The sequence below is a fragment of the Ailuropoda melanoleuca genome, chromosome 9 (assembly GCF_002007445.2).
Source record: "Ailuropoda melanoleuca isolate Jingjing chromosome 9, ASM200744v2, whole genome shotgun sequence".
In the NCBI taxonomy this organism is placed as follows: Eukaryota; Metazoa; Chordata; class Mammalia; order Carnivora; family Ursidae; genus Ailuropoda; species Ailuropoda melanoleuca.
In genome coordinates, this window is record NC_048226.1 from 24,115,247 (window position 1) to 24,137,741 (window position 22,495).

At 44.7% G+C, this 22,495-nt stretch overlaps 1 protein-coding gene across 1 annotated transcript in view; it reads right to left on the bottom strand.

Annotated features, from left to right (window-relative positions):
* The window catches only part of ATP10A (ATPase phospholipid transporting 10A (putative)), a 192,718-nt gene extending 172,222 nt beyond the window's left edge, over nt 1–20,496 (bottom strand). The window contains exons 1-2 of the mRNA XM_034668907.1: nt 20,430–20,496; nt 19,561–20,119 (exon numbers count right to left, since the gene is read on the bottom strand). Coding sequence (XP_034524798.1) covers nt 19,561–20,119; nt 20,430–20,496 — 626 coding nt within the window. The remainder of the gene's footprint in view (nt 1–19,560; nt 20,120–20,429) is intronic.
* Between the last annotated feature and the right edge of the window lie 1,999 nt (nt 20,497–22,495).

Here is a 22,495-nt window from a genome sequence, read left to right on the forward strand (position 1 = left end):
GAAACTCGAAGCCATTATGCTAAGTGTATAAGCCAGTCACAAAAGAACAAATACTGCATGAATAACATCACTCATATAAGGTACCCAGAGGAGTCAAAATCATGGAGACAGAAAGTAGAATAGTGGTTGTCAAGGGCTAGGGAAGGGAAATTGGGAATTACTGTTTAATGGGTACAACTGCACTTTGGGACGATGAAAAAGTTCTAGACATAGATGGTGGTGATGGTTGCACAGCAATGTGAATGTAATTAATGTCACCGAGTTGTACATTTAAAAGTGGTTAAAATGACGAATGTCATGTATATTTTACCACGGTAAAATTTTTTTTAAAATTTCAAGGCACATGAGAAAGCAAACTCAAAGATAGGTAGCCAGTGGGAGTGTGCGGCGCAGCTCGCTGCCCTGTGTGAAGGGACGAGCCTGTGCTGGCTCCCCACCTGTACCAGCGGTGACCCACGCAGGTCAGGAAAGTGGATGCAGTCACACACCCAGCAGCTCACAGGCCTTGACCACCAGAACCAGCCCCACTGCACCAAGTAAGGTCAGTCCCTATGTGCACATGATGGGCATCAGTGGTGCCTACAGTTGTCTAAAACGTCCTAAGTAACCCCAGATAAAAAGGAAATCAAGACAATGAACTGGACTGATACACAACTAAAAATACGCAACGTTCTTTCAGTGGTCTGAGATGATTTCACAACCGTAAAGCTACGTGAAGGTGTTCTAGGACTTCAGTCCCTGAAGGGATGCAACACACAAAAAATACACCACCTCTGGGGTGCAAAAAACATCACAACTTTAATTTGTAATTGTTATTTCTCCATTTATTTATTTATTCATTCAATCATGCACTGAATGCCTATGACTTATACATAAATAAATACACATTAATTGCACACGCACAGGTGTCTTTTACTGACAGGTGTGAGATAAAAAAAGTTTGGAGATTACTCATATGATCCAGCTACACTAAAAAGACTGTCTATAACATTTAAATCTTTCTAAAAAGGATATATGCAGTCTCTTTGTCATTTACCCTTGGTAAATTCTGGGTTCTGCCATGTCATCAGGATAATTATTTGGTTCTAGACACTTTCTCAAAAGCCTGAAATATTTAATAGCTGGATCCCATCCACACACACATCCAAGTTGAAAATGGCCCAGGATGCTCATTAAGAGCAACACATGATCAGCAGGTGGTGGCCAGTCGCCCTGCTAACATCACCTGGGATCGCAGAGCCCAAGGGCCACCTGTTCACTCCCCAGCTCTGTGCCTCCTGAGCTGAGACCTCTCTCTGGCCCATGATTTCCCAAGGGGGTCAACAAAGAATTGACAAGTACCTTGCAGGGCTAGCCGGGAAATTCACCATACAAGTTCATAAAAATTCTGAAACCACATAGTACTACAGAAATGTGTAATGTTTTATCAATAAATATTTCAACTGAAAAAAAAAATAAACATCTCTGTTCCACCATATCATGTCTTCATGATCCCACGAAGCAAGGTGGGCTCCTCATGTATTCTCAGCTAATTCAAATGGCTACAGATGTTTTTAACTGAAATTATATACGTCAATAGTAACACATCAAAAGCTGTAGTTCGAGCACTTGGTATGTGTTATATATTCCCAAGAACACAAATGTATTCTTTTCCTATGGCTGACGTAACAAATTACAACTCAGTGGCTTATGACATAAATGTATTATCGCATAGTTCTGGAGATCAGGAGTCGGACATGGGTCTCACGGGGATAAAGCCGAGGTTTCTGCAGGACAGAGCTCCTTCTGGAGGATGCAGGAGAAAGTCTGTTGTTTTGACTTCCCAGCTTCTCCAGGCCATCCACATTCCTCAGGTTGTGGCTCCTCTTCTATCTTCAAAGCCAGCGAGATCTCTTGTGCCCCTTTCACACTGCAACTCCCTGGCCTCTCTTCTACATTAAGGACTTGTGATCGGATTAATAACCAAGGTAATGGGGGCACCTGGGTGGCTCAGTCGGTTAAGCATCTGCCTTCAGCTCAGGTCATGATCTCAGGGTCCTGGGATCAAGCCCCACATCAGGCTCTCTGCTCGGGGAGAGCCTGCTTGTCCCTCTCCCTTTCCCTCTGTGCTCTCTCTCTTTCTCTCTCAAATAAATAAATAAAATCTTAAAAAGAAAAAAAGAACCAAGATAATGTCCCCATCTCAAGGTCAGTTCATTAGCAACCACCATTGTGTCTATGACCAACCTTAATTCCCCCACACCATGTAACTTAACAGTCACAGGTTCTGAGGATCAGGACCTCTGGGGGCCACTATCCTACCAACAGGCATTCATCATGCCGTGACCCTTATATCATGAGGATTCGTTCAGTCANAATTCGTTCAGTCATTCATCTACATATTCAGTCAAAGATGCTGAGACCCTGCTCCAGAACAAGAACCACAGGGACAGTGAAGACTGGCTGGTCCCAGAATGGCCCAGGGAGCAGGACAGAGCAGTATGTCTGCAGAAACAGCTGGAGCAGAGGAAGGGCAGTAATAGCCAGGGTACAGAGGAGGAACTTCTGCTCCCGGTACAGATGGCAGCAGGAGAGAGCAGTTACCAGGAGTCAGAGAAAAAGGCTGAGATGGGGTGAGGGTGGCAGGGTTTAGGGGGGCTACACGTGTGTGCAGAGCAGTTGAAAGCATGGGTTCCAGGGATCCCATGCATGGCGGTCCAAGGCTGCCGCTCAGCATGTAGTAGGGATGACGTCCAGATTCACTGGTATGTTCCCAGATTCAAAGAAAAAGACATAACAAATGTGTAAACTGAAAAATACAGCTCTGGGGATGATGAGGAAAGAGGAAGAGAAGTGAGGCAGCAACATAGACAGGAGTAGGTAAGACAGGTGAAGTCAGACCCACAAGGAGGGTGAAGAGGGCCTGAAGGGAGTAGCTCCTTGGGATGTGTCTTAAAATGAAGGGTTTACTATTATTCAGGTGTAGGTGAGACTAATGGGTCAGGAGATGACTGTCATTGAGAATAAAGTTTGTCATTCACAGCCCCAAGAGAAGGGGGCACACACCACCACAGGGGGTCACACAGGGAAGCACTAAAGTCCATCAGGAACAAGGAGGGGCACCTGGGTGGCTCAGTCTTTTAAGTGCCTGCCTTCGGCTCAGGTCATGACCCCAGGGTCCTGGGATCAAGCCCCACATCAGGCTCCCTGCTCAGTGGGAAGCCTGCTTTTCCCTCTCCAGCTCCCCCTGCTTGTGTGCGCTCTCTCTCTCTGTGCCAAATAAATGAATAAAATCTTAAAAAAAAAAAAAAAAAGGAACAAGGAGAAAACACTGGCAAGACCCTTTATTGTGGTTTCCACTGGAAGGAATGGGCAGGGTAGGGTAAGCAGGGGCAGAGGGGCTGCCCCTCCTAGTCTGGCACCTGGCCCTGGGCTGATTAGGGCAGGGGGATGGTGACTCTGAGTGTGACAGCCTGATAAAGAAGTGGAACTGTTTGGTGTGTGGGCTCTGGATTCTTTGGTTTGCATATGAAAGGTGCACTCACAGACAAGTCCTTTGCTGTCTCTAGGAAATGGCTGGTTCCTGGGAGTGGCGGTAACCTCAGGGTCAACAAGGCCCCAGGTGTCAAAACCTCAAATATAGACAATGAAATGACAATGTCAACACAGGACTGAAAATGCAGCGACTGATTTAAAATGTTACTGAATGCACTTTTTGGGAACAGAGCCAAGAATTACAGACACGATGCTCCCTCCACCCATCCACACACCCTTCTCCCAGCCCCACAGGCTTATGATGAAGGAATTCCCATTATATCCCCCACACACATCACAGAGGAATTAATAGGATATGAAACCAAAAGGGGAAAAAGAAACTAAGACCATAAGCAGGGAGGTTTATGGAGATCAGTGGTGAGTCTGAACCGAACCCATGAAGATGTCCCTATCCGTGGGGCTGCTGCCACAGCCCTGGGACCCAACTCTGGTTCTCACCTCTGTCTGAAGAAGCCTNGAGCAGCTGGGCCTCTGCACCCACGGTGCCAGCCACAATGCACTCACCGTGGTGCTACAGAAGGCAACGCAGCAACCAAATTTCAATGTAATGAATCAAACTTTCCATCCCACTTAAAGGCAACGATTTTCTTTCCAAAAAAAGAAAAATTGTAAATGGAAAATGTTACAATGCAAGTCACAATGCCAGCTAAGTGCCAGGAAAAGTCACACACATCTGATTTGACTAAAGTCTGTCCTGGCAAAATGAGCAAAGAAAAGAATGAGGGTGATAACAATTACAATATGGAATGGCACTGCCTAGGCTTCTACCAACGAGCCCGGAGGAACAAGACATAGCTAGTATCATGCAATTTAATAAAAGTGCTCTTTTTCAGAAAATAAATAAATGCCATGTCTATCTTGAGACTGCTGCACGTTTGCGGGGAACATGTGTGGCCCTTATTTGTCATCTATGGGAGATATTCTGAAACATATCATTTGGATTTATGTTTACCAATGGCTTGCTTGTTCTGAGACAGACAAAAGCTGAAAGCATCCCAAGAGGAACCATGGCCTCCCTCCCGATAATACACTCACTTCCTGCACTGCCTTTCTGCCTCAGATTGTTCTGAGTCTTCCGAGTCAACAGATTTCCTGAACCACTGTACATTGACGACGACCGAGATACAGAGAGTGGATGGATTTTGTAAATGAAATGAGAATGATATCCAACTTGGCAGAGGGCTGGGGGAGAGGCCCCATCTGTGTCTCTGCCCATGCACAGTAAAAGGATGCAGCCACACCCTCACAGTAAGTCCCAGGGCCCCTCCTCCACCCACTCACCCCTTTAGAGCACTGGAACTGCCACCCGAATGAGGGTGTTGCAGGAAGGCCACGGCTGCACAGATGGGGCGCCACTAAGCATTGGCCATGCTCGCCTCTCCGTCCACCGCAGACACACTACACATACCACCAAGAGTCCCAAGTTCACATTACGATGAAGGATGGAAATGGGAACCAAAAACAGACCCTCCCGAACTTGATTTGTTTAAAAAACTGCTATTAGAAGTACCCCAAAATAAAGGGTGGGATAGAAGAGTAGTATGAGGGTGAGAACAAAGAGCTCAGTGCAGTTGTTTGGTGACAGCTGGATTTCCTTCCATTTCATTAACCCCTCTGTTACCGGATTCCTTCAGGGACAGAAGGGTCCATTCCGAAAAGCACTGGTGGGGAAAGTAGAAGAACAGGAAGAGAGGTGGGAGAAGTGGGGTTGGGGGGGGACTCCAGAGCTTTGGAGGGGGCAGCTTTTTAAGACCCAGGGTGTCTGTTTCACACCCTGGGCCTTTCTAGGAAAGTGCTACAGTTCCTGAAAGAGGCAAACCTGTTGGGGAGAAGAACCAAGGCAGATTCCCACACAGATCTAATGTCTGGACTGTTCTAAGATCAGGGATCATGGACCCTAATGCCTGGGAAGCACTCTTCTGAGGAGTCCTGCAGGGCCCATCTCTGGAGGAAGCAAGTCCTGGCAGCTCTAGGTTTGTCTTCCTTTTGAAAACCAAAGACTTACTTTAGGGTTTTTTACTTTAGGTTTTTTAAATTGTTATAACCCATTTCAAAGACACCATTAAACGGATCAATGAATTAAACTTATTTGATGTATTTTTTAAAAAAAGGGTTATTGCCAAATAATTACCAAAATACATCACACATTGCTCTCTAATAAGCAAATAATGCCTTCATTTTGCTATTTCCCCACAGTGCATTTCCAGTGAAATGCATTTCTAAGAAGATACTTAAGCCAACCAAGGGTATCCCTGGATTGTCAGGGGTCCAGGAAGTTAGCAATGGGAGTCCACTGTTCCATTATTTCAGTATTTCAAAATGCTTTTCAAAAACTGTCCATTTACCCATGGTAAAACCACACAGGTGAAATGACACTTAAAGTTCTTTGTTTTGGCTGGAAGTGCATCTACGTCAGTGTAATTAACAATGTTAAGAAAATGTTGACCAAAAGATCTGAACAATAACAGAAATAACAGTAGTAGCAATAATCATCATAACAAGCTACAGATGACTTCTTCAAACACTGACCTGCCTGCCTGGCATTGCTCCAACCTTTCTGGGCATCATCTCACTTAATCCTCCCTCCTATTTAGATGAGGGCACTGGGCTGAAGAGAGATGCAGCCTGCCCACCATCTAACTGTTGGCAAGGGTTCGACCTCATTGAAGAGGTTTTCATTGTCCCTGATTGGCTTAATATGGGCAAAAGAATTTGTTATTACCTAATGAAAACAGTTTGGTAGGCAAAGTATTTCAAACTACAGTATGCCCAGGGGAAAAATAACCACAGACTGTATATGCAGGGAATGCACACAAACTGTACTCCGGGAAAATGCAAAATAAGCAAACATGGAAAGCTAAGCTAAGAGTACTCTAAAAAAGCAAAATCAAAATAGCCTTTCCATTTCTTCCTGTTAGTTCTTGCAATGAACTAAATATAGCAAGGATAAGACTTGTACAAATAAGTACACTGGGCTCCTCTGAATTAGGAATTCAACAAGTAGCTGGGCCACCCCATTTTCGTGAAGGGCAGGGCCCTAATGTCACACAGGCTCATCTCAATCTTCTCAAGTCAATTAATCCAGAAACACAGATGAGTGGGTACTTTCAAAGTCTTCCAAAAATGCTTTTCAATGATGGCAGGGCAGTTCCTTACGGGATGGGACTGTCCAGAGCAAAGCAAGTACATCACATACCATTTGGCAGCCTGGCCGATGAACATCAAGTGCCAGGAAGACCGGCAGTCACTGTGATAACTAAGTATTTGCAAGTACACCTGGGTGCAGTACTGTCCCCAGACAGGAGATACCTGACCCCTTCCAGGAAAGATGGAACTTGCAGAGTTCGTGAACATCATAAAGAATGACCCTCAGGTGAGGATCTAGCTATACCACGGCAAAGCGAAGCAGGATACTGGGCTTCACGCGGCACTGAAAGCTACAGAAGAATTGAATTAAAAATAACAAGGCTTCAGGGTGCCTGTGTGGCTCAGCTGGTTTAGCGTCTGCCTCTTGGTTTCAGCTCAGGTCATGATCTCAAGGTCACGAGATCAAGCCTCAGGTCAGGCTCCATGCTCACCAGGGAGTGTGCTGGATATTCTCTCCCTCCTCTTCTACCTCCACCTAGCCCTGCCCACTCCCCACCCCTCTGCACGTGCTCTCTCTTTCTCTCTCTAAAATAAATAAATCTTGAAAAAAATAAGGCTTCTAATCCAATTAAAAATGGACAAAGGATCTTAACACATTTTTGAAAGAAGACATCAAATGGTCAACAGGTACATGTAGAGGTGTTCAACATTACAAATGATTAGGGAAACACAAATCAAAAACTACAAACAAACAAACACACAATGAGGTATCAGCTCACACCAACCAGAATGGTTAGTCCCAAAAGACAAGAAATAACAAGTATTGGCGAGGATGCAGAGAAAAGGGAGCCCTTGTGTTATCACTGGTGGGATTTCAAACTGCTGCACCCACTGTGGAAAACAGTATGGAGGTTCCTCAAAAAAACAGGATTACCATATGGTCTAGCAATTCCACTTTTGGGAATATACCCAAAGGACACAAAAGCACTATATGGAAAAGATATGTGTGCCCCCATGTTCACTGCAGCATTATTTACGGTAGCCAAGACGTGGAAACCACCTAAGTGTTCACTGACAAATAAATGGATAAAAAACTGGTGGTGTATATATACAAGGGAATATTATTCAGCCATGAGAAAAAAGGAAATTCTGCCATTGTGACACAATAAATAAACCTAGAGGGCAGTATGCTCAGTGAAATAAGTCAGACAGGGAAAGTCAAATACTCTATGATCTTACTTCTGTGTAGAATCTAAACAAAACAAAACAGAACAGAACTGAATCATATATACAGAGAGCAGACTGGTGGTTGCCAGAGGCAGGGGGTGGGGGAATAGAGGAAATAGGTGAAAGTGGTCAAAAGTACAAAGTTCCAGTTATAAACAAGTTGTAGGGACGTAATGTTCAACGTGGTGACTTAGCTAACAATACTGTGGTGTATATGTAAGGTTACTAGGAATTCTCACCACAAAGAAAAAAAAAATTTTTTTCTTTTTTTTTAATATCTGTATGACATGATGGATGTTAACTAATCTTATTGTGGTAATCATTTCATAGTATATTTAAATCAAGTCATTGTGCCATACTCCTTAAATTGACATGGTGCTATATATCAATTATATTTCAATAAAACCAGGGGAAAAAATAAGAAGGCCTCTTCTGGTTCCAGAAGTGTGGTAGGAAATATTTAAGATGAGCTGGGGATACAGACCAAAAAAAAACCTCAAAAAACAAAAAACAAAAAATAATTGCAGGTTATGTCAAAAGACTCAGGAGCCGGGGCGCTTGAGGGGCTCAGTCGTTAAGCATCTGCCTTTGGCTCAGGGCGTGATCCCAGAGTCCTGGGATCGAGCCCCGCATCGGGCTCCTCCACTGGGAGCCTGCTTCTTCCTCTCCCACTCCCCCTGCTTGTGTTCCCTCTCTCGCTGGCTGTCTTTCTCTCTGTCAAATAAATAAAATAAAATCTTAAAAAAAAAAAAAAAACAACTCAGGAGCCAAGTGGATTGGCTCCTATTGACCAGAGGATATCAACTACAAGAATAACCACAACAGACCCAAAAACCAATGGATTATATTTAAACATATGAATTCCCTAATAAATAAATCCATGAAATCCATAATAATTATTCTTAAAAAGCTAAATACCCCTTAGGATAAGTAGCTAATTCCAAAACTGGAGCAAAGAAAATAAAGGATAAGCCTGGAACATCTTAGATCCAGGGAAGAGTGCAAGAAAGGTTGAGGACATGTCAAAGGGACACAGGGCTACACTGAAAGAGCTCCCAGTCAGCAGAGACGGAACAGCGTGAGCAACAAGAGAAATTACAACAGCATTCAATTACAGCCTACAGAATAGAATAAATACCCACAAATCTCCACTGACAGGAATAAATGAGTAAATTACCAATGAAGAAGGAAAAAAATGGCTCTTCCAAGACTTCTACTCCATAAATACAAAAGGAATGAGGGTAAAAAATAATCACCATTAGAACACCACCAAGATCTGCCTGTGGGTGCTTATGTTGGAGGGTGAAAGTTTGAGGAGAAATAAGATACCTATATAGTCTCAAGATATTAATTTTTTACAACAGGAAAATAATAAATTTACAATGTAGAAACCCAAGAAACACCATCCTAACCAAGAGATCAAAATTAGTGTCATCAATAATAAGATATATAGGCATCATGTACACCCTGATATCATCTAGTGCGAAGGACATCACTTCGGTGGTATTCTTGCCAAAAACCCAGTCTCAATCTAATCATGAGAAACAGTACACCAACACAAACTGAGGGAAATTGTACAAAATACCTGACCAGAAGGTGGGACTACCAGAATGGTGAAATGAGGACCTCCATATAAATTTCCTCTTCCATAAAAGCAAACACTGGCAAAATTTCCAAACCAACTTTTTCAGAAGCCTGGGTGTTAACAAGTCTTGCCACAAGCTGAGGGGGGTTTATTCAAGAAAAAATGCAATAGTAAGGGGGCGCCTGGGTGGCTTAGTCCTTAAGCGTCTGCCTTTGGCTCAGGGCGTGATCCCAGAGTCCTGGGATGGAGCCCCATATCAGGCTCCTCCACTGGGAGCCTGCTTCTTCCTCTCCCACTTCCCCCCCACCCCCGTGTTCCCTCTCTCGCTGGCTATCTCTCTCTGTCAAATAAATGAATAAAATCTTAAAAACAAACAAACAAACAAAACTGCAATAGTAGGATTTGTGGAATCTTGAACTTGACTTATTCCCATTGCCCTCTCCCTAGCTCCACAGTACCTACGAAAATCAGCTTGACTTGATGCCACCAGAAAGGGTAGGCTGAGTTCACAGTTCCTCAGAAAGTCCCAAACCCAGGACAATGTTGTATCAGGAGCTGATCTGGACCTCGCTCTGTGGGAAAAGCCCTATACCCAGAGCATGCATTGAAAATAATCAGCGGCGGGGCCCCTGGGTGGATCCGTTAGTTGAGTGTCCAACACTTTCTTTTGGCTCAGGTCATGATCTCAGGGTTGTGAGATCCAGCCCAGCCTTAAACTCTGTGCATAGCAGGGCGTTGGCTTGAGATTATCTCTCTCTGCCTCTCCCCCAACTCCTGTGGGGGAGCACATTCTCTTTCTAAAATAAATAAATAAATCTAAAAGAAAAGAAAAAAAAAGAAAAGAAAAGAAAAGAAAAGAAAAGAAAAGAAAAGAAAAGAAAAGAAAAAAAAGAAAAGAATCAGCAGCAATTGTTCAACACTGCAGCTGCCTGAAGGTGATATACCAGTTGAGGCAAAAAAGACAAGTATATTTTTTTATAACTGTTTCTTCGCCTATGTGGATTTAAAAGACAATTCCATATAGCAATAATTATAAATCTGTGTTGATGGACGTATAATGTGTAAAGATGCAAATTTATAGGCACAAAGGAGGGGGAAAAATAGAATTATACTGAACAAATTTTCTATACACTATGGAAATGGTTAGTGTTAATGTGAACTACATTATTTTAAATTAAGATACTATTTGTAATCTCTATAGCACCATTACAAAAATAACTAAGAACATCAGAATAGTAAAAGAAACAACAAGGAATTAAAATGGTACACTAGAAAAATATTTAAGGAAGGCAATCATGGAAGTCTATGGAACAGAAACATGTAAGACATACAGAAAACACACAGCAAATTGACAGACATAAACCCTATCTTATCAGTAATTACATTAAATGTTAATGAAATACTATAATCAAAAGGCAAAAGTTGGCAGAATAAATTTTTCAAAATACATAATTCAACCATACACCATCTACGAGACACACTTTAGATTCAAAGACAAAAATAGGTTGAAAGTAAAAGGATGAGAAAAAATATACCATGGAAACAGTAACCAAGAGACCTGAAGTACCTATATTAATTTTAGACAAAATAGATTTTTAAGACAAGAACTGGTAGAGACAAATGATGCACTGTATAATGATAATAAGGTCAATTCATCAGCAAGACATAAAAATTTTAAACAGCTATGTATCTAACAGAGCCCCAAAACACATGAATCAAAAGCTAACAAAAATGGAGAAATAAAGGATTCAGTAAGTTGGGAGACTTCAAACACCCTAATTTCAATAGTGACTAAAACAACAGGCAGAAGATCAACAAGGAAATAGAAAATGTAAATAACATTTTAAATCAACTAGAGCTAATAGGTATCTATAGAACACTTCATACAACAGACTACACATTTTGCTCAAGCACACATGGAACATTTTCTAGGCTAGATCACGAAACAAGCCTCAACAAATTTAAAGGATTGATATCACACAAAGTATTTCAATCAAATGAAATTAGAAATCAGTAAAAGAAATAAATTTGAAAAATTCACAAACATGTGAAAATTACTAAGACATTACTAAATAACCAATGGGTCAAGAAGAAATGACCAGAAAAACAGGAAAATATTTTGAGACCAAAAAAAGAAAATATAATACATCCAATCTTACGAGATGCAACTAAAGTAGTTTTTACAGGGAAATTTATAGCTGTCAGTATGTTTATTAACAAAGAAAAAATATCCCAAAAAATACCTAACCTTCTACCTCGAGTAACTATAAGAAGATCAAACGAAACCTAAGCCAAACAGAAGGAAGGAAATAATAAATATTAGCGCAGAAATAAATGAAATAGAGACTGGAAAAACAATAGAGAAAAATCAACAATACAAAAAACTTGGTTCTTTGACAAGATCAACAGAATTGGAAAATCTTTAGCTAGAATGAGCAAGAAAATAAGAAAGCTCACACTAAGGTTAAAATTAGTAATAAAAGATGATATATTACTATCAACCTTACAAAAATTAAAAATAATTATAAGGGATTATTATGAACAACTACACGCCAACAAGGTAATTTAGGTGAGTGGACAATGTCCTAGGAAGATAAAAAGGTACCACAACTGACTCAAAAAGAAATAGAACATGTGAATGGACCTATAACAAGTACTGAGACTGAACTAGTGATTTTAAAACTCCCCACAAAGAAAAGCCTAAAGTTCTCCTCAATGTTAAATTTTCCCATTTAATGAAGAATTAATACTAATTCTTCCAAAACTGAGAAGAGTAGGAACATCCCCAACTCATTCTATGACGCCAGTATAGTGTTTTCTTTAGAGCGATACCAAGGATATACACATACACACAACGTCAATATCCCATATAAATACAAAGGCAAAAATCTTCAGCAAATTCTACTAAACTCAACCCAGCAAATTATAAAAAGGATTCTACACCATGACCACAGAGGATTGATCCCAGGAAGGCAAAATGATTAAACATATGAAAATCAATGTAATATACTGTATTAATTTAATAAAGGACAAAAGCCACATGATCATGTCAACAGATAAAGAAAAATCATTTAACAGAATCTAACACTCTTTCTTGATCAAAAAAGAAAAAAAAAAGTTTACCAAAGTAGGAACGGAAGGGAACTTCCTCATCCTGATAAAGGCATTTATATAAAAGCCAAAGCTAGCACCATACTTCATGGTGAAAGACTGAATGTTTCCCTCTCAGATCGAGAACAAGACATGACAGTATAGAGAAAATTCTCAGGAATCCACAAAGCAAGTATTAGCCTTAATAAATGAGTTAGCAAGGTGGGGGGATACAGGATTGATATGCAAAATAACTGACCTACAGCAATGCATTAAGGGAAAACTGTTTAGATTTGAAAAAAAAATGTAATTACATAGCTTTGTGCTAATGTTAATTTCTTACTTTTGACCACTGTAGTACAGTTAAATAAAATGTTAAAATTAGGAGAAGGTAGGTGAGGGATATACAAGAATTCTGCACTATTTTTGCAATTTTTCTACAAATTATTTCAAAATAAAAGGTTAACAGTTTTAGAAAGCCAATTGGTTCCCATCAGAAGATGCTAGGGATCCAAATCAAACACTTATTTCTCTTTTCCTATGAGTCGTACCACTGGGAACTTAGGTAGTAGATGAGGGGAAGGATCTTTTTATAAAAGTATTACCAATAATAAATTAAAGAATTAGACCAGCAACCTTTGGCATCCACTAACAAATGGACGGAGGCAGTGATAACCTATGGCTGCTAACATCCATCAGAAAAAGAGGGACAAAAAAACATTATGTTCCTCTTGATGGAAGTACAGAACACCATCTATGAATGTGGTTTTGGCCAAAAAAAAAAAAAACACCCAAAAAAGAAAAAGAAAAGAAAGTCAAATCTGTACCTGAGGAAGTTCTGATAAAGTATCCAGACCAATCTACCACTAAACAGGAATTACTGCAGAAAAGAAGATACTGCAGGAAAGTAATCGGCTATATTTAGACCATGGGAAACCCTACAGTATAAATAACTCAGTTTCTTCCAAATTGCAAGGAGAAAATAAGAAAGAGAAATGGAGTTTTAGAGGGGGATATCCACAGATTACAGGAGACCTAAAAGACCTATCAGCCAATCATAGTGAGACTTTATTTGGATCTGATTCAAACACACAGATTGAAAAAAAATATATAGTATTTACCAGACAAGTGAAAATCTGAACACAGCCTGGGTACTTCATAATATCAAGGAATTAGTATAAATTTAGGCGTGATAATGACACTGCAGTTTATTTTTATTTTTTTTATTAAATTCAGTTAGCCAACATATAGTACATCATTAGTTTCAGATGTGCAGTTTAGTTTTAAAAGGAATCATTGCTTTTCTAAAGATAAATAATTAAAGAAGAAATATCTGCGGTGCACTTCAAAATAAACGGGAGAGGGAGGGGTAGGATAAAACAGTACTGGCCATGAGCTGCTAACTGTTGAAACTGCATGATGGTATGTTATACGTGCACTTCTCTATATGTGTGAATAGCATGAAATTAGAAATCTGTAACACAGATTTAACAGTTTACACAGATGTAACAGAAAGAAATTTGGGAAATGCACAAATATGTGGAAATTAAATAAGACCTTCCTAAATATCTAATGGGTCAAAGAAGAAATCATATGGGAAGTTAGAAAGTACTTTGAGATGAATACAATTTTCAGTTTTTTTTAAATGAGGCCTATGTCTTCTGCGGGGAGGGGTCTCAAGTACAAAAATATCTACAAAAGTACAGTCAGAGCAGAAGGACTGTGGGCTCAAGCCATGGTACTGCTGCCTCGTAACAGGGAGACCTTAGGCAAGCTATCAAGTCTTGACGCCTCTGTCTCCCCGACCTGAGAAATGGGAATGTAAAAAATAATGAGACTGTTGGGAGGACAAGATGGAATTATGGCCTCAGTCTCCCCATCTGTGAAAAATGGAGATGTGAAAATATGACTGTTGTTAGGTTAAGATGGAATTATACATATAAAACACTTGCCTCCTATCAACAAGCAAAACCCCCCCCCAAAACAAACAAACAAACAAAAAACCTGCCCCATGCCTACCTTCCGAGGGCAACCAAGTTTTTAGGAAAAGAAAGGTTCTTTTTCTACAACTTGACAACCATGAGCCTAGTCACATGTGACACATGACAGGTATCAAAAGAAAAATAACTTCTAAAAACCATGTGAACGGCAACATTATTATTCCTCAAGTGTCCCCCTGCCTAGTGTATCTGAGAGATATCCCTGCGTAAAGAGGACATGCATTATCTGGGCATGCTCCTGTCTCCTGGATCTCGTCCTGGTGTCTCTGCTTTTGCAAATCTTTTACTCCAAATAAGACAAAGTTGCTATGCTTCCAGGGAAAAGATGTTTCTGCTGCTGTCAAGGAAGAGACATAGCTCCCCAGGAAAGGGAAGGAAAGAGAGGAAAGGCAAGATAAATGACCAGAAAACAAAAGGAGAACTTTACTGGGTGTCATTTCAGGCTCTTCTGAAAAAACAAATCATGAAGGCCAGGGTAAGCCGGTTGGACAGATAACGCCTGTGAGCTGGGGAAATGAAGTGAGAATCAAAGGAAAAGGAACAAAGTTAGAGCAATTCCAAGATAAGCGTTAGAGCACCCCCTGACACCTGTTTTCCCAAAAGAGGATGGAACTCAAATCCAAGTACAAAGCCCAAATGATTCTGTGAAAAGTCCCCTGGGGTTATTTCATGCAGAAATGCTACTATTTCCACCACCTGGGAGACAGACATTGGAAGGTGTCAGTAAGACTATATTTGAGTCATTACAAAGGTAATGGAGGCAAAAGAGAAACAAAATTACACATTGACCCAGGCAGGATTTGGGGCAGAGGGCATGAGGGCCACAGGACAAGAGTACAAGAAGGGGTATGTGGACCTGGGGCCAACACCCCACCTCACAAGTTAGGAAAGAGGGTGCAGGCGAGGCAGGGGGCCTTGTGCAGCACCCCCACCTCAAGCTGAGCCCTTCTAAGGCCTGCTCTGAGAACAGGAGGCAGGGGTGAGGTTTGCTTGGTTTTTTTTTTTTTTTTAAGATTATTTATTTATTTATTTGACAGAAAGAGAGCAGGAGAGCACAAGCAGGGGGGTGGCAGAGGGAGAGGGAGAAGCAGGCTCCCCGCTGAGCAGGGAGCTAGGCGCAGGGCTCGATCCCAGGATCCTGGGACCATTACCCGAGCCGAAGGCAGACACTTAACCAGCTGAGCAGCTGCTTAACCAACTGAGCCACCCAGGCTCCCCGAGGTTTGGTTATTGTATCAAGTGTTACCCACTGCTCTTAATGGTTGCAGAGGAGGATGAGAGTGCTTTCTTCCATGCAGGGTCCCTGCTTCTTCCCCTTGCCTCTCCTGGGCAACAGCCCCTTCTAGGAATGTTCCTTCTTCAACTTCCTCATCAACTCCTTCTCTGCTAACTATTCTCTGCTTTCCTGCCACCAGAATCACCAATCTCCAGGTTGACTCTGTATTCCCATCCCCTCTCCCCTTCCAGCCCGGCCAGCCTTGCACCCTGCAACCATCTGCTCCCCTCTTTGTCCAAGCCCCTGGTGACACCAGCCTTGTCCCAGCTGGCCCCAAGGGAGAGGACTTGTGGCCCCAAGGGAGAGGACTTCTCTGGACAGCCTTTGCCAGTACCAAGGAGGTCTGTGTGACCATGAAGGGCTTCCCACACCCACCCCAACCTACTAGTCCACAGCTGAGTGATGCTCAAACTGACAGTTCCCACCAGCTGGGAGGCCACAGACTGGACCTGACCTCCTGGGATCACCCACCTCTCTCTCATCCCACTGGGCATGGCTCAGGAGGATTTTCCTAAATACCAACAGTCTGAAATCCGTGAGAGGATACAATGGGCTCAGGACATGGAAGCAGAGGACTGCTTCTCAAACTTCCATATGTAAACAAAGTTATGATGTAGATGCCAGCTCTCCCACCTCCACAGGCTCAACAGTTCAGGGGGGCGGGGGGGGCTGGGAAGTTTCATTTCTAACAAGTCTGACGGGGATTCTCATAAAGAGGGGACCCAAGGACTAAGTTACTGAGGGAAACACCACATAAATAATGGTGTAAATGATTGGTGCACTTCCAGCTGCAGTCAGAACACAGAGATGACCAAGAAAAGCCACCATCCAGAGACAGTGTCAGCAGGTAAGCCTTCCTCAACTAAAGTTTGCTCTCGCTCTGCATTTACATATGCTTTGACTGCATTTATACCCCTCTGCGTATCAACCAGAACAATGACACAGAACGGAACAGACTTTGTTCACAACTATGTTTCCCATCGTCTCTGTAGTAACCAAAGGCACTCAACAAAGTGGCCAGACATAAAATAAGTCCTCTCCTGGGTTTCTCTGGCCAGTCCTGATGCCAGTCCCCTGAGATCCTGGACACCTTGTCCCCACAAACAGGTTATGGCCTGCTTGCAGTCTCAAGCTGCCCTGTGACCCTGTTGTGTCCTATCACCACCACCATGTTCCCTCAACAGTAGCATCCGCTCCCTGTCTGGCCACATCCTCCCTGGTCCTCACTCATGCCCTCCTCTGGGAGGCCTCTCCTGACCTGTATCCTGCATCCCTAGGCTAGGAGCCCTGCCAGGTCCCCTGCCCATGGACACATCCTGCAGTATAATCAGTCCCCACAGTAAGCTCCAGGTGAGACCCAGCCTCCTCCTTTTCTATCCCAGGGTCTGGCTAGGGCCTGGCACGGTGAGGAGCAAATCAGGGCATTGGTTTGAGTTGATGGACAGGAGTTTCAAGGCAGCTACACACAGCCTGGAATGCAACAGGTGCATATGTCACTCACCATTCTCAGAGGAGCGGGGCGGGGAGGGGGGGGCTCAGAAATCCACATCACTCACACCTCAATCCTGAAAATATCAATCTCAGACTTTCTGGGCCTCAAAGAGTTTTACCTGGCTTCTGAGCAAGGATGACTGGAGAGTCCTCTCCACAAACAGCTACCACCCCTCTCACACCTACACATAAGCACCTGGGGCCTTCCTAAGGAGAAGTCCCCTTCTCTTCCCAGGAAAGCATTCAAGGAATTCAACTTGGGAGCTAGGAGATATTTAGGAACTTCTCCTGAAAGCACCACTATCCCCAAGCACCTGCCCCCTAGGGCTGTAGTGATTATTTAAGAATCCCAGTCTGGTCAGGTTAGAAGGTGAGAACATGGACAGGTGTGGTCCAAGCGGAAGATGAATGTTTCAAAATCCTGTGAAGCCTTCCGAGGTCGAGTGAAGAGAGCTACTTTTGGGTCCCACCCTATTTTCTCATCTGCATGTTAGAGGTGATGGTTGTTTTAAGGATCAATTGACTTAATGGGTTAAAAACACTTTGTCAATTGAAAATACACTATATTTCCTGAGGCCCAAGTATTTCTGAAAAGGAGGCTATGGGAGCTACTGGCTCAGTAATAAAGGAAGTGGTATGTGTGTGGACTTAAACCTGCCAGAGTCCCACCGGAGTTACGTCATACAGAAGCCAGAGGCACGGCTTCCCAGAGTCCTCACACTAGGGACAGAGGATATTTGTGAGATAGGTGCCTCCCCCTTCTTGGCCTCAGCTTCTTGCAAACAGGAGCCAGGAAATCCCACAGCCCTGTCCACCGACATCATGCTTGCTGACTGGCCAGTGGGCATCCCTTGAGAGCAAGAGGGCAGCATTACTCAGAGTGTGAGCCATTATATAAGCATCACCTCTGTGCTAACTAAATACTCAGATTCCTGGGTCCAATCCCAGATGAGCTTGGTCAGAAACACTGGCAATGGAGCCTGAGAGTTGTTATTTTTAACAAGCTCCTCAAGTGAGTTTTATATAAATTTAAGAAGCTCAAGCACCAGAATGTTGGAAAAGCTGTAGAACCGAAAAGACCTGAGTCAAATTCCAATACCACTACATAGCAGCTGTGTGGCCATGGGCAAGTTACTTAACCACTCTGAACCTCAGTTTACCCCTTTGTAAAATAAGTATGAAGCACAACCAGTGTTGCTAGGACAGTCAGAAATAATACTCTGATTCTATGTTATCCTAAGAGGTAGGAATAACCATGACAGTCATCTTTTAGGGGGACAATCCGCCCCTGTGAGCACAAGGGATTTCCTAGAAGCCTCTCACATAATGGAAGCCTGACAAGACTTAACTCAGAGGCCCACATCAGCCCCCTACACCAGGAGTCAAGCAAGGTGAACAGGAGAGAAAGATGGGCTGAGCTTCGTCTGGAAACCAAGCCCATCTGTCTTCCTGAAGGGTTCTACTTTGAGGTGGGCTCAGCTACTGGACACAGCTCCAAGAATGCTCTGCAGCCCAGTGGCTCTTTTGGGTTGGGGAGTCTAAAAGGAGAAGAGACAGTAGTCACCCCCAGCCTGAGGGTCTGAAACTCTGGGGAGGCGCAGGGAGAGAGAAAGTGTCCAATGTAGTGACATTTCCTGGTACCAACCATGGGCAAGGCTCAAAAACCCCTCAAAGCCTCAGTCTTTCCATGTGGAAACTGGGGTTAATTTTTAGAAAGTTAAAATTAAACAGTCAACTATGGGATGGTGCCCACTTGGGTGGCCTGCTTACAGCTCACATCAATGGATGGACACTGCCATTATTACCCCTGCTTTTTGATATGTCTGTGCTGGTTACACCAAAACTTGGTGGCAGTTTCACTGTTGTCCCAAGACGAGAGGTTATTTAGAGAGCCTGGCCGAAAACTGAAACTAGGACTTCAAACCAGAGTGCAGGGCATGGATTTCCCTCCTTTTTACTTAAAAGGCGGGAGCGGTGAGGATGAGGACTCCCAGCGACTGCTGGACTCCAGCCCTGGGATCATTCCGGTTTGGACGCGGCGTCTGAGTGCCAATCGCGGGCACGGTACCCTCGCGCGCCCAGCATTTAGGTTTCCTGCTTCTGCGTCCCCCAGCGCAAAAGAGGCCAGGCCCTTAGCCCCCCGTCGAGCCGCTCCTGGGCCACCCCGCCCGGTGCCACTCACACCGCGCCCAACACCAAGTTCCTGGAGCGCCTGAGCGCGGTGGCCCTGTGCTGACCCCGCGCTCCACAGCCTGGAGCGCCCGGCTCACCTGCTGAAAACGAGGCAGCCCAGGTGGTTGATCTCGTGGTCCGAGCGGTGGCGGCTGTAGTCCTCCCACAGGTCCTTGAAGGCCGTGACGGCCAGGATGAAGAGCACGGGCGCCAGCGCCAGGCCGGGCTGGAAGGCGTTCACCGCCGGCACGAAGTTGAGCAGCGCGATGAAGACAAAGTACACGTTGGCCAGGCGGTGGAACTGCTCGAACAGGTTCTTGGGCAGGAAGGACATAAGAGTGTACTTGGTGGTCTTGAGACGGTTGTCGGCCAAGTGCTGGGAGCCCCCGTGCCGCCGCCGCCGCCGCGCACCCTTGGTCGCGCTGGCCGCTGGGTCCTCGACGCCCGGGGGCGGCAGCAGGTTGGAGCGCACCACGCGCGTCCTGCCGTCTCCGCGCCGCCGCCGCCGCCGACGACGACCGACCGCTGGTCCGCTGTCTGGGCAGGGCGCAGGCGGGGCGGGGCGGGGCGCGCGCCGCACAGAACCCCCTTGTACTCCCGCCTGCCTGGCCGCTTCCGCCGCCGCGGCTCCTGGCCCCGCCCCGTGCCGCGCCCAGACTGGGATACCGCGGATAGCGGGAAACAGAAAGACCAGAGCAGGAAACTTTCGAGCAGTTTAGTTTCCTTTCCAGATCCGTAAGTCAGTCCTAGAACAGTGCAAAGGCGCCCTGCCACCGGTAGGAGAGAGGAAGCTGCAGAGTGTGAGAGAAAAGTCACCGCAGTCCCCTGGCAGCTGTCAGGCTCTTCCTGGGCCAGCTCTGCTTCCCAGGTCCTGGGCGGGTTAGGAGCCTCCTCTCGGAATCAGCTAGAATCAAAATCCGAATGAGCCTTGGCATACCAAATGCTACGATTTTTAAATCTCATTTACCGAGGATGTCTGCTTGTGGGGAGAGCCCGAGAAGTTGGGATTCTGTTGCCTCTACACCCTTCCCCATCCCTGCTCAATCTCCACTTACTTTCAGGTTCACTTCTTGGGTAACTAGACTTTTCCCTTTCCCTGATCTTCGCTGCCTTTCCTTACTTCCTTAAATAGGCTTTTTTTTTTTTTTAATTGAAAGGAGGAATATTTCGCAGGGGCAAGGGCAGGCTTTGGTTTGAGGTATTTTTCTTTTCCTCTCTCCTAACCCCTCAGAGCCAAAATATCCCTGTGCGCTGCAGTTCTGAGGTGGCCTCGGAGAAGCTGTGACTGGAAATTGAAAGTGGTTGTTGGGAGAGAAGGAGAGGACTAGAATTGCAGAAGTGTCTTTTGGGGCAAAGGGCTCCCCTCAGTATTTGTGGGGAATCAGAGAGGGAGAATGTGAACCATGGGGGTGGAAGAATATGCGGGATATGGCAGAAGGTTTTGGGGAGTCCCCGCTTTTGCAGTAACACTCTCCCCCAGACAGACCACAGCTGTGACAGTTTGGCCTTTTGCTTTGGAAGTACAGAGATAAGAAGCAGAGATTTCTTGGCAAGGAGACTCTGGCTGGGAATTTGGGTGAGAAGAGCCCTTATGGATATGGCCTATCTTGATTCTGGGAGCTGTTGGCCTCCTCCAGGCCAGCCCCTCCTTTCTCCTCTTGCATTGGGACACTCTGTCATCTCCCAAGAGACCACCTTAGCAGCCTCTGCTGTCACTGGGTTGTCCCTTCTGTGCCTACTACAAGTCACTTCCCTAGCTTTGCTCAAATCACTTAGGTCTTCCCCCATGACACTCTCTCACCTCCTGTACCCTGGGCCTCACACCCCATCCAGCCAGGCCAACGTCTCACATCTCTACAGGGAGCCTTGCCACAGACCATAATATTTGTTGGAATCCAGCATAAGGAAGGTAGAGTGACAGATACTAAGAAAATATTGTATGCCATATATCAAGCCTCTCCCCCACGCCATATCTAAGGGTAGAATATTAATGTGTAGAGGCCTGGGTCAGAGAAAGATTTGGCTAAAGTACCTGCGTTTTCAGGGAAAGAAATCAGATATCATGATGAGCTAATGGCTTCCCAAATTGAGTATTAACAGCAAATGAAGGACCACAACTTCCCTGGTTTCCAATGACTAAGATCTCACAGACCCTTCCTTTTCCCCCACCATCTAACCCTGTGAGGCCCCAGGGCCTACTGGCTCCCTCCATTTCCATAGATGCCTCCATCCCTAGAGGTATCCCCAGCGTGGTCCCAGAGCCTCTGGGTGGGTCTCACTGCCTCCCAGTCTCCTTGCTTCAACGAGTCCACGTGTTGCTAAGATGGTTCCTTGACCTACTGGACACCTTCACTTCATCTCTTTACCCTCGAGCTTACCGGAGTCCCCTGTTGCTTACAGGGTCAAATGCTGACTCCTCAGGCAGAGGTCCCTTGAGGCCCTCAGGGGAACTGGCACCAACTTACTGATTTAACTCCACCCCTCCCTACTCCTGGCCCAACCCCAGGGCAAGAGGTCTCCTTACCCTTCTCAGAACAGGCCTTGTTCATTCCCATCTACATTCCGCTTTAAGGTTCCAAGATTCTGTGAGTCACACTGCTCCTTAAGCCTGGAATCTTTCCCCACCTGCTCTTCACCAATCCAAATTCAGTATTTCCACTAAGGCCTCACTCACCTGGCCTCCCAGGAGGTTTCCACACTGTATGATCCCTTGAACCTTGAGAAATTACTTCTGTTCTGATGTATATGCAGTGGTATGTAAACCTCCCTTAGGTTGCTCTGCTGGGGTTTTAAGCTTGGATGTCTTCTGCCGGTTACACTCTCAGACTCGACAGCCTGGGCCAGGGCCAGGCTTGGATGAACTCTGGGCTGGTGGTCTGGACCACTGAGCTCTGACCAGGCCCTGCTGCTGAGCCCTGGGCAAGTCACTTTAATTGTCCTCCTTCAGTAAATACTTATTCTTCACCTACTGTGTGCTTGGCACTGTTCTAAGCACTGGGGACTGGCTCAGAAGAATTGTCGATGACAACAGAT